This window comes from Capricornis sumatraensis, chromosome 5, assembly GCF_032405125.1.
Source record: "Capricornis sumatraensis isolate serow.1 chromosome 5, serow.2, whole genome shotgun sequence".
Classification (NCBI taxonomy): domain Eukaryota; kingdom Metazoa; phylum Chordata; class Mammalia; order Artiodactyla; family Bovidae; genus Capricornis; species Capricornis sumatraensis.
Genome location: NC_091073.1, coordinates 66,261,092 through 66,274,083, shown reverse-complemented (window position 1 = coordinate 66,274,083; position 12,992 = coordinate 66,261,092). Strand labels below are relative to the sequence as shown.

The 12,992-nt window shown below is 40.0% G+C and overlaps 1 protein-coding gene across 2 annotated transcripts in view; it reads right to left on the bottom strand.

Annotated features, from left to right (window-relative positions):
- HERPUD2 (HERPUD family member 2) overlaps nucleotides 1–12,575 on the bottom strand; it is a 36,825-nt gene extending 24,250 nt beyond the window's left edge. For both annotated transcript variants that reach the window (XM_068972913.1, XM_068972914.1), the window contains exons 1-2: nucleotides 12,459–12,575; nucleotides 11,852–12,262 (exon numbers count right to left, since the gene is read on the bottom strand). In XM_068972913.1, the coding sequence (XP_068829014.1) occupies nucleotides 11,852–11,998 (147 nt within the window). In that variant the 5' untranslated portion in view covers nucleotides 11,999–12,262; nucleotides 12,459–12,575. The remainder of the gene's footprint in view (nucleotides 1–11,851; nucleotides 12,263–12,458) is intronic.
- Nucleotides 12,576–12,992: the final 417 nt, after the last annotated feature.

Below are 12,992 nucleotides of genomic sequence, written 5' to 3'. Positions count from 1 at the left end.
ATGGAATTAATCAAGTACTTTATCACAAGGATCATTTTTAAACAAGATAGGACATAAAAGCATGCTAGAATACTCAATATTTTGGACTACTGACATGTATATATATAAATTAAGTACAGTGGCAATCCAACTTAGTTTACTCTCATAATTATCTAGTAGATAGATTTAAAACAATTTTTTCACAGAAACAATACAGACCACTATCAGTCAGCAACCTCATAGACTCCAGAAACCCATGCTTGAGAAACTTAGCCATATAAATTAAAGACATTTAGGAAGATCACTTAGTTTAGAATATAGGTACTAAAATCTCATGAGAGTCAGCTATAAAGTAATCATTCGGTTATCTATAATGATAATTCTTATGTGAAAATTAAAAACTCCAAATTAAAGATTGTGAGAACTCCTAGTCCTAAAACTATGAGTCCCAGTTTCAGAAATACATACAAACACTCATCAAACTTTCGAACCTAACAGCACATAATCTATTTAACCCAAAATATACTGACTGAAATAGCACTCCTAGAAGCCCAGAGACTGATAATCCCTTATCGCCAAGTCCTATTTTTTTAAAGCCTATACCCATGGGCTTCCCTGGTGGCTCACACGGTAAAAACATCTGCCTGCAATGCTGGAGACCCAGGTTCGATCCCTGGGTCAGGAAGATCCCCTGGAGAAGGAAATGGCGACCCACTCCAGTACTCTTGCCTGGAAAATTCCATGGATGGAGGAGCCTGGCAGGCTACAGTCCATGAGGCCACAGAGTCTGACACAACTGAGTGACTTCCCTTTCTTTCTTTCATACCCACTGAACAGAAAGGCTGGATAATGGCCAAGCAACTCCCTCAGCAGGATGAGGAATAGCATGGCCAAAAGTGCCTAGCAAAAGGTTCTGACATTTGAAAGGAGAAAAGACCATGGCTTTCACCATTTGTACCTCTGGAAGAGCAATCAAAGTTTAGAAAATCCATTAAGAGGCATTTGTACATTTCATTCATATCATTGGTCACTGTCCCTCCAGAGTCCTTTGCTAAATTTTCCATCCAATTCTAAAAGTTAAGAAAGCTTCTTCGGCTGAGACGCAAATTTGCTTCTCTATCCAAGGCCTCTCTCCCTCTCAAACCCAAATCCATATACCCAACCATTTATTAGACATCTAACACCTTCAGATATCTTTATGAGTTTTCTGTTGTTGTTTGTTTTTTGCCTTTGGCCACACCAGGCAGCACATGGGATCTTAGTTCTAGGACCAGGGATCAAATTCATGCCCCCTGCAGTAGACACGCAGAATCTTAACCACTGGACCACAAGTGAAGTCCCCACCTTCAGATATCTTAATAAGCAACGCAAAGTCAAAACATCTACAACAGTTCTCAGTTTCCAAATCTCCAGATCTTTCCCCTTACTTGTTCCCTATTTCTTAAACAACTTGCCACCAGATGTTTAAGCCAAACTCTGGGCATTATCCTCAATTTTTCTCTCACCTTGTCTAACGTATCTAACCATCAGCAAATCTCACGGACTCTATCTCCAGAAGCCCCTCTCAGTTCATTTCTTTCCATTTCCATTGTCATTACTCTAATCTAAACTGCTACCTCTTGCCGGAACTTCTGTAATATTAATAAATAGCATCTTTAATTGGTCTTCACACACTCTGGTCTACAGTCAGTAAACAGAGTGATCTTTTAAAAATGTGAATCATTCCTGTCACTCTCTAGTAGATCCCTACCAGTCTGGATTTAATTCTAATTCCTTACCATAACCAGATGGTCCCAGCAGATCTGCTTTCTATCTCTTTCCCACATCCTCTGATTTTATTCTTTCCTCCTCTCTCATTAGCCAAATGGGCAATCACTTTGATCTCCAAATATGCTAAGCTCGTTACCAACTCAGACACCATACCTGTAGTATTCTCTCTCAGCTCTTGCAGACTTAACTCTTTCTTAATCATCTTTTGGGTCTTAGCTTTAAAATGACCTTCTCAGAGAGGCCTAACCTGATTTACAAACTTGAAGAAGAGTATTCTCTTTTACTCACCCAGTTTGTTTTCTTCATAACACAAACCATAATCTGTAATTATGTGCACGAGTTTATTTCCCTAAGTGGGATATGACTGTCAGGAACAAGAGAGGGTCCATGTCTGTCTAGCTCATCCCTTTGCTCCTATAGCCCAGCCATGTGTCTTGCAGAGGAGATGCTAAATGCCACTGTATTAAATGAAGTGTTATGAAGTCCAAAAGCATTTACATAGATTTGGAAGACATAACTTATTTGAAATTCATTGTATCAGTTATTTTACATGTAATCATTAAGAATGAAAATGAAGTGTTCAGTTAGTATTCAGTCTTATGAATCACAATACTTACTAGCTTAAAATACTGGTGTTAAATTCATCTGGTTCATTTCTGTAAATGGTACTGATATTAGCATATTATTATCAAGCAACAATTGTGTGTTGGTATCTTAGTATTAACTTTTCTCTAAATAAATAGTCTATTTCAAATAAACTTTTATCTTTCCACAGCAAGGGACCATCAATTTTCAAAAAGTACAACATAAAAAAATTAGATTATACCCCACCCAAAAAATACATAAAGCAAAAACAAGTATGGATGAAAACGTGAAGAAAGTAGAACCCTTTTACATTACTGCTGCTGCTAAGTCTAGTGGGAATATAAAACGGCATGGCCTCTTAAAAAGCTTGACAGTTCCTCAGAAAGCTACCATATGACTCAGTATACATCCAATCCATTCCTAGGTATATACCAAAGAGAAGTGAAAACACACATCCGCACAAAAGCCTGTAAGAGAATATGCACAGCAGAAAAAAGTAGAAACAACTCAAATGCCTATCAACTGATGAATGGACAAACAAAATGTGACATCTATTCATACATACAATGGAATATTATTTGATCATAAAAAGGAAGAACTCAGACATGTTATAACATGAGTGAATCGTGTAAACATGCTAAATGTAAGAGGAAGACATAAAAGATCACATATATCACAGTTCCATTTATGTGAAATTTTCAGAATAGGTGAATACATAGAGACAAAAAGTAGATTAGTGGTTACCAAGGACTGAGGAAACAGAGAACAAGGGGTGATGGCTAGTGAGCATGGGCTGATGAAAATGTTCTGGACATCAGAACACCAGACAGTGGTGATGACTGTACAACTTTTTGAAGTATTAAAAACCACTGACTTGTATGTGTTAAAGGGTAAATTTTATAGTATATGAATTATATCTCAATTTTTAAAACTGTTGCTTTAAATGGAATATTCAAATGCCTTCAGATAATCAGAAGTAAAAGGAAAAAGAATTCTTTAATTTTACTGTAGTTGAAAATAGATTAAGTTTTCAGATGCATAAATTAAATAAGACTTGAAATTTTCTCCACTAAAAAAAATACTGAAAAAGTTCAGTTTAAATATCAGTAATTTAATTTAAATATCTGGAAAATCAGTGCTTAGACACGGTAACAAACCACACAACCATCAAGTGAATTTTCAATTGGTTGGATTATAAGCTACAGTATTAGGAAAAGAACGGATTTTGAGATCTCAATTCAAACTCAGTTTAACTTGTAAAAGTGACACAAATTTATTTATCCAGACCTACTAATAACAGTATTTTTTACTTTGATTAAAAATTCATTTCTGTATTAGTTAGGGTAAGTAATGCTAACTGCTATAACAAACCTCAAGATCTCAGTAGCTCAGCACAATAGAAGTTCATTTTTCTCTTAATTAAAACATTACATCCTTTAAATATAAGAATTCAGAAGACTCGAGGATTGGTAAATGTAAAACAAAGTACTAATGATATTGTCAATTAAAAATTTCTTCTGTTAAGATAACTGTCTACACAGAGTAACATATATATACACTTGACTATCTCTGTTAACAGCACCACCATTCTTCCTTCTGCTCACACCCTACATCCAACAGTCAGCAAATCCTATCAGGAATACTATTAACAGTGCTTCCCAGGTGGCTCTACTGGTAAAGAACCTGCCTGCCAATGCAGGTTAGACATAAGAGACACAGGTTCTATCCCTGGGTCGGGAAGATCCCCTGGAGGAGGGCACAGCAACCCACTCCAGTATTCTTGCCTGGAGAATTCCATGGACAGAGGAGCCTGGCAGGCTGAAGTCCTTAGGGTCACACAGAGTTGGACACGACTGAAGTGACTTAGTACAACATACAATTAATACTCTCACCATCTCCACTGCTCCACCCTAGATGAAGCCTGGTGATATATGGCAGAGCAGAGGCAGCTAAATTACCAAGCTGGAAACATCCTGTTGGCACTCTGAGTAGCCCAGAGACAGAACTATACCACTCCAAATAAACAGCTGCTTAATCAGCTGGCCCCAAAACTTAGCTACCTACTTAACAGAGATGGCTAGAAACCAAGGTGAGGAAAGTTCATCTGCTAGTATAATATACAAAAATAAATCCTAAACTGGGAAAAGATGTTTTCTTTCTAAAAGGTTTATATATATTTTATCGGAAGTATCTGACTTTTTAATGTTTAACTACATAGCAAAATGAAATACTATGTATCCCTAATGCATTTAAAATATTCACAAGAGTCTAACATGAGTTTACTAAGAGAACAACACTTTTTTATTTCTGGCAAGTCATGTTGCTTGCTTGCTCATCAGTCACTAGGTCATGTCTGACTCTTTGCAACCCTATGGCCTGTAGCCCGCCAGGCTTTTCTGTCCATGAGATTTTCCAGACAAGAATAATGGAGTGCGTTGACATTTCCTTCTCCAGGGGATCTTCCCAACCCAGGAATCAAACCTGTGTCTCCTGCATTCGCAGGCAGATTCTTTACCACTGAGCCACTTGGGAAGCCCAGAAAGTCATGTAGTTGGTATCAAAAGATTAGATTTTTTATGTGAAGGACTCAATGGGTCTCTCATGATTATGTATGGCTTAAAAAAAATCATGTCCTTAGTATATCCAACATAACCAAACAGCTCAGTAAATGCAACAGTCACCTTACATGTTGATTCAAAGAACTACAGTCCAATTTCTTTGAAAATAGTTAACTATTAACATTTCAGTACTTACATATAATTCAGCTACAAATGTCAAACAGCCTTAAAGAGCTAGTTCCCAGGAAGTGCACAAAATATCATTTTCTATGGGAAATGAATTCTGTGAATTTGTACTGAAATGTATCTCCCTCTTATTTCCACTAGATCCACCCAATCTAACGCTTCAGGAAATTTAGAGAGACTGTAAATGGAAGCACAGCTTAACCAAACTGCCTCTACCTCTTATCCTCTTACAACGACCGTAAACAAAAAAAGCTCACAGAGCTTAAACAATAATTTCCTCTAGAACTCCAAGGGGCATTCTGTGCTTAGCTGTTTCTGCTCACAGGCCAAATTAGGTATACATACAACAGAGATGCCAGAATGTATGACTGTCGTGGTTCATACAAACAAGCAGGAATGTGAAACGATAGGCAAAGCTATGTACTTTGAAGTCTTAGGATATTATGTTCCCATACCTTCTTTATAATTTATCAAAATCACAAAAATAACCACAGTCTAAACTGATGCATTAGAACAGTATTAAAACTATGTTACCCATTCACCTGTAGTCTTTACACGATAAACCATCTGAACACACATGTCTTTTTACAGTTTACTTACTTCTTTTTAATTTGCAAGTATATAACTGATAGAGCCAAGCCCTAAATGCCTTTCTTCATGTTATTATATATAACCACATATGTTTAAGCTCTGAGGCTTGCAAGTCAGACCAGACCAACCTAAATACAAATTCTGATTCTAGTTAAAGTTCTATGACCTTGGGCAAAAAAAAAAAAATAACCAAGTCTCAGCTTCCTCATCTAGAACAGAGAGCTCATAATAAAACTTACAGCATAACCTATGAGGAATAAATGTGATAAATATATAAAATGCTTAGTAGAATGACTGGTATACACAACCACTTAGTAAATGTCAGTTTAAAATCAGAGCACCAAATATGACAGTTAAGTAAAAGCATTCAAGACCATCAAATCTGTATTTATTATGTATGGGAATCCCATGGCAGTCCAGTGATTAGGACCCCATGCTGTCACTGCTGAGGGCCAGTTTCAATTCCTGATTAAAGACCTAAAATCCCACAACCAACAAAGCACTGCAACCCATCCCCCCGCCAAACACACACACACCAAAAAATTATTATGTAAAGGAAAGGAATAAAGTTCTAGAAAAATTCTATTTTTAAAACCACTGATGCATGATTAAACAAAACATCACCTTCACAGTACTGTTATTTTCCAAAAAAGACATTAGAAAAAGGCTACAAGAGGAGCTAAATAAAAGAAACTTTAGTCACCACTCATTCAAAACTTTTAACTTTCCATCAACCTTTGATAAAAATCTTATAAAACAAAAATTAGGGTGGATTATAGCCCCTTTAAATCAATAGTTCTGAGGTAATTAAGCAGGCAGATTTTAAAAATGACCTGTGCTTCCCTGGTGGCTCAGAGGTTAAAGTGTCTGCCTGCAATGCGGAGACCTGGGTTCGATCCCTGGGTCAGGAAGATTCCCCTGGAGAAGGAAATGGCAACCCACTCCAGTACTCTTGCCTGCAGAATCCCATGGACAGAGGAGTCTGGTGGGCTACAGTCCATGGGGTCACAAAGAGTCAGACACGACTGAGTGACTTCACTTTCACTTTCAGTTATGATAAATGAAATAAGTCAGAAAGAGAAAGATAAATACTATATGATATCACTTATATGTGTAATCTAAAAAATATAGCAAACTAGTGAATATAACAAATATAACTAGTGAATACAACAAAAAAGAAACATACAGGACAAACTAGTGGTTACTAGTGAAGAGAGGGAAGGGGGAAGGTAATAAAAGGGTAGGGGACTAAGAGATACAAACTATAATGTATAAAATTTAAGTCATAAGGATATATTGTACAACATGGAATATACCCAATATTTTACAAGTTTTTTTTAATAAAAAATGACCTTCCTAAGTAAGGTAATAGGGAATTACAAAAATAACAGAGATATAAACCTCAAATTATATTATAAAAGCTACTTCCACTGACAATGAAAGTAAGACTTCTATCTGAACTGTAGGCAGTTTGATTATGCAATGTTACATTCTCAGAACAGAATCTATACAACTAGTTCTATTCCTATTTCTTTAATTCTAAAAGAATCAGAGCAAAGGCACAATTTGAAAAGGCAGCAAGAGAGGGGAAATCTATCCAGAACTGAGGGACATGTTCAACAGACACTCTGAGTTCAAGACTAAAAAATGGGAAACAAAAGAATACACGTCCCTTCCAAATTGATTTCAGGGTAAGTCATGTTCATCTTGGTTTGTGTATAAGAGCAAATAGTAAGAAACAACATAATGAAAAAGGTGCCTAACTGGATTTAGAGATTCTTATTTTTTATTTCCCATTTTTAAAGTTTTCTCTAGGACAGTCCATTCTACTGAATAACATTAAGTTCAACCGTTTTGATATTTACATACCTAGTCTAAACTAGATCAAAGTCTGAAACTGCTCAAGTAAAAGTAGTCCTCTTGATAGGTTATCTCCACCCACTAGTAGCAATTACCTAAATTTCAGAATAATTATTTCACACTACAGGCCAAGTTTAAGAATTGAAAATCTAAAATCATTAAGTGATGACAAATGTCATATTAGAATATGATTCACAATTATATACACTATCAACATGAACTGCTGCACTAACCAGGTCTTAAACCATGTTCTAAACCAAGTATCAATACCAAAGTTAGATAAATCTCCACCAGAGCTCAATTTCAGATCTGAGGTTTTTTTGTAATGACTGTTTAAACTTCTGCATAAATGTAGCAACTGCCTTGCTTCCTAACTAGAAAACACTTTCCCCCTGGCAGCCCATTATGGATCTATAATCTTTTAACACAGTACTATACTACCAGGTTAGGCTGTAGTCCATGGGGTCGCTAGGAGTCGGACACGACTGAGCGACTTCACTTTTACTTTTCACTTTCATGCATTGGAGAAGGAAATGGCAACCAACTCCAGTTTTCTTGCCTGGAGAAAACCAGGGACAGGGGAGCCTGGTGGGCTGCTGTCTCTGGGGTCGCACAGAGTCGGACACGACTGAGGCGACTTAGCGGCAGCAGCATACTACCAGGTACTACATAATATAAAGCATTCAAAATCATCAGGGCAACAATATCTCTGAAAGAACAGTTAAGAAAAGAAACTATCATCCTACCTCCTTAAAACTGTTCTCAATTCTGTAAGAAAAATGTTTCTGTGAATCTTTTCTAAAACAGCTTTGCATTCCCTTATCTCAGCTCGAGTGGACTGTTCCTTCCTGTGTTCCTACAGCACTCAGTACCTCCCTCTTGTATGACACGAGCCACATAATATTGTATGTCTGTATCCCCCACTAGACCTGAGCTGCTGCTGCTGCTGCTGCTAAGTCGCTTCAGTCGTGTCCGACTCTGTGCGACCCCATGGACAGCACCCCACCAGGCTCCCCCATCCTTGGGATTCTCCAGGCAAGAACACTGGAGTGGGTTGCCAGTTCCTTCTCCAATGCATGAAAGTGAGAAGTGAAAGTGAAGTCACTCAGTCGAGTCGACTCTTTGCAACCCCATGGACTGCAGCCTACCAGGCTCCTCCGTCCATGGTATTTTCCAGGCAAGAGTACTGGAGTGGGGTGCCATTGCCTTCTCCGAGACCTGAGCTACTTAAGAGCAAAGGACTCCTATCGCTTTTTTGCTTAGTATATACATAGACCTTCATATGCCAGATCAATAAATCCTGATTAAATAAATAAATGAAGCCCAAGAACATGTGCTTTGGAAGGAGGGGTATATTTGTTGTGGGTTGGGTTTATTGAGGGAAGGAGAGGTTGAATTAAATGAAGTCAGTATCTGACCACAAAACTAAAATCCTAAGATTTTACACACTGTTGCAAAGTTTAGCCAGAATTCCATTAATAGCATGTAGAGATCCTAAAAGAACAACTTCAAATCTCCATTCTTCTGCCAACAGCTCTCATTTATTTTCCTAGAAGCCACTCCTCACAGGGACCAAGGCCCTCTACCTTACCTGACCCAAGAGGCCCAATAAGAGCAGTAATGACGAGAGCTACACACTTTTCTACTTCTTGCTATGAAACAGTTGCTTCTACCAGGCACTGAACTCTTCTCTGCTTCGAAGTCCACCCACCTCCACCAGGCAGAGATGCAAAGAATTAGGCATAAGAAATGATCTGTTAAACACCAACTAGCACCTGAGACACTTTAAAACAGAATCAATGTTAAGTAGTCATTGTGGGAGGTCATAAGAACTTAACCTTCCTATATATTAAATCATTAATATAATATTGTTTATACTGTTAAATTTCTCTGTTCTAAATAACAACTTTACAAGCAAACTTTAAGAACTCCAATTCCTATGCTGAGGACTAACTATGGCTTTGGAGTATCATTAAACAGTTGCTCTGTTCAACAACTGTGATACTTCAAATCAGTTCTAGGTGATAAAAAAAGTTAGAATGTTAAGTGTGTCAAATCTAATAACCTTACAAAGTTTTCAGTTAAGTTCTATGAAAATAAACACATGTATACCATCCCCACTCTCATTAACCTAGAAATAAACTTCAGATATTTTCACTTGGAGAAAACCTGCTGGAGGAGAAAAAAAAAGGTTTGCCACAAGGCTAGGTAATTAATAAGCTGCATATTATTTGGTACAGCTTCCAAAACTGCCTCCAGCGTGTCCTAGAAGCAAGCGGGTTAGGAGGGAGGGGTGTAGAGAAATTTGGAGCTTATCTATCCTCCAGCAGCTGACTGATCCAGATGGGCACTGACAGCCCTCCACTGGAGATTAGTACTAAGAGGGAAGAACTCCTGGCAAAAACAGGCTTATCTCAGGTGCAGGTTAAGACAAATGTGTTTCACACTCCTCTCTTATATACTTCTTTAAAAAGAAAAATTTTCAGAAAAGTGATAACTCTTGTTCTATCACAGTACAAACCAAGTCCTTTTTGGTTTACTCACAAAAGTATATATTTGAGCATATGTCTTAGGTAAGTGGGCTTCCCTGGTGGTGCAGAGGTTAAAGTGTCTGCCTGCAATGCAAGAGACCTGGGTTCAATCCCTGGGTCAGGAAGATCCCCTGGAGAAGGAAATGGCAACCCACTCCAGTATTCTTGCCTGGAGAATCCCATGGACGGAGGAACTTGGTGGGCTACAGCCCATGGGTCGCAAAGAGTCGGACACAACTGAGCGACTTCACTTTCACTTTCACTTAGGTAAGTACTTAAGATATATGCTCAATAATGGCTCTGTTATGAACAGTACTATGGACATCCATGACATTCAATTCCAACTACCCTAAAAAGCTATTTTCTACTTCATCATATGCAATAGGAAATCTTTTGCAAAACAGAAATTTTTAAAAAGAAATTGTTACCCCTGTGTAAATCTTTGCTTTCAAGACAAGATGTGAATGAATTAGAGTTCCAACAATTTTGTTTCAAGTACTTAAATACATCAGGGTTTTTACTTTCCCTTCTAAGAGTATTTGAACGAAAAAATACTGCCAAACATAGCTAATGCCAACAGTTGTTTTTCTACATCTCCTGTTTTTGCAATAACTGCCCTATTTCTATAGTTGTTCTAGAAACCTAAACGCCTAACTAAACTTAATACCATAACACTGAAACAGTATTAATTCATTAATATCTTAATATAGATCAAGTGTCTTCCTTACTTGTGTGCATAAAACAAGTGTTAAGTAAAACCGGGAAAGCACAGTTGCCTTCCAACACATCCTTACTGCTGGCTTAAATTTACCAGATGCCAAAAATATTTGCCACCCTAAAAATCCAAGCCTCTTCATTAATAAAAAAGAAAAAAAAAAAAGGTTTAGTAATTGCTGAAAACTACTTATTCAGAAATGAAATTTTTACACAGTGGATAACAAGAAAGCCTCACTTTCACACACTGTGCATGACATACTTCTCTAAATTATTCCAAGACTTAATTATCAACTATGTTGATAACTTTCAAATCTAACTTTGGGAACAGATGGAGGTGTACTGTCTATTTATTATGTTTGCAATATCCAGATATGATTCAGAATGGAAAACACTGCCACACTGATTTACAAATGCTATATGAACAGAATAAAATGATGTACCAAATGGTGGAGGGGTGGAAGGACTGTTCTCTTCTAAATTAAGAAAATTTCTGTGTCCTCTACAAGAGAAAAATGAGAGAGGGAGGGGCAGGAGAAAGTCAAACTAAAAACTCTTTGCTTCTTAAAACATATACACTAGTGTGGAAACTGTAACTTTTATAGAGGTCACATGCTTATTTCCAAGAAAAAACTCGCAGTTCAGCAGAAAGCAATTTCTGGGCCAGGTGTTGAGAAAGTAAAATGGAATTTTATTCTAATAAGTAATAAAAGCTTTAATATAGGTTGTAGTGTTTATCTCTCTCTTTTTATAAAGGATGCATCTCCTTTAAAATGTCATTCTCATATTAGGTTGAAGACTTTGAGTACAAGGAAAACAGTCTTATTGTATGCCTGCCAATTCTCACGTCCCTTGATATTTCTGTATACTCTTTACTAATTAACTGAACCTCATCAGGAAGACATTAATGATGTTCAGACACTCAAGAGAGACACATAACCTCGGGATGCAAAATACCTCACAGTTAAAAAGAGACCTATTTGACTCAAGAGGGGAGGGGATAAGCAGGGAGTAAGAGAGTACAGGACACGAAAAGCTGCTGGCCAGAGCAGCTGTGCCCAGCTTTTAGACACTTACTGGTTTGCTAGGGTACACGTTAGACAGATGCGTTTTTAGTTTCCCCACGGTCCAGTTCAAGAAGCAGCTAATAGTCTGGTCACTGTACTTCTGATTCGGTGCTTTAATGATGAGGGTCACAGGAATCTCCATCCCATTTTGGTCCATGGTGCCCCCAAAGTCTTACAGAGTCAAGAGGAGCAGCAGTTAAGCTCAAATGAGCTGAGATGGTTACTGCCGGCGTAGCTGGGATGGAGATGGAAGCGAGTGTGTTCTTAATATTCCTTGTCCAAGTCAGTCATCGTGCGATACAAAGGCCATTGCAGGTACCGAGGATGATGGGCAGCGGCGGCGGCGAGGTCTGGGGGCCCGGCCGTGGGTGCAGTTTTCCCCGCCAGGTCCGGGCTCTGCCGGGCTCCGCCGGGCTCCGGACTGCAGAAGGAGGCCCGGGTGAGAGAAAAAGCGGTGAGAAGGGAGGGGTGAGGGCGAGACAGCCCGAGCCACCGCCCCGCCCCCGCCGCGACCCCCAGCCTGAAACGCAACAAGGCCCCTACGCGATGGTCCCTCCACGCGGGTTAGAGAAGGGGACGGGCCGCTCAGGGCGGCCAGCCGCGACAGGCAAGGCTACCTGAGAGATGGCCGCGGGTCCTGCCACCGCTGCCCTCCGCGCCCAAGCACGGCCACCGATCGCACAGTCTGGCCGAGCGTCCTCCGCGGTGGCCGCACCCTTCCTGCTGATCGGCGGCGCCCAGGGTCCGGCCCCGGGTCTCGCGAGGCGGCGCGGTGGCAGCTGGAGAAGTTGGCCGAAGGGCGCGGTCTGCTCTCCGTCCGACCCCTCGGGCAGGGGAGCCGCGGCTCACTGCCGGGTGCGGCCGAGGCGGCGGCAGGTGGCAGGAGGGCGGGGACTGGAGTCGGGGCGCCGGCCGCGAGCGCGCTGGTTTTGTTGTTGTTGTGAAGAAGGTCCGGGTCCCTTTAAGCCGGAAAACGCAGGGCGGAAATGCGTCACGGGCGGCTCGCCCCGGCACGCGGCCCTCCAGGTCCTGTCGGCGCACCCCGCCGCCCGCCGCGGCGGGCTCCCGACACCTTGAGCCAAATTTTGGGTCGCCCGGAAGCCACTTGGGTGCCTCGAGCCCGCCAGAGCAGACCATTCCCTCCGCCCCGC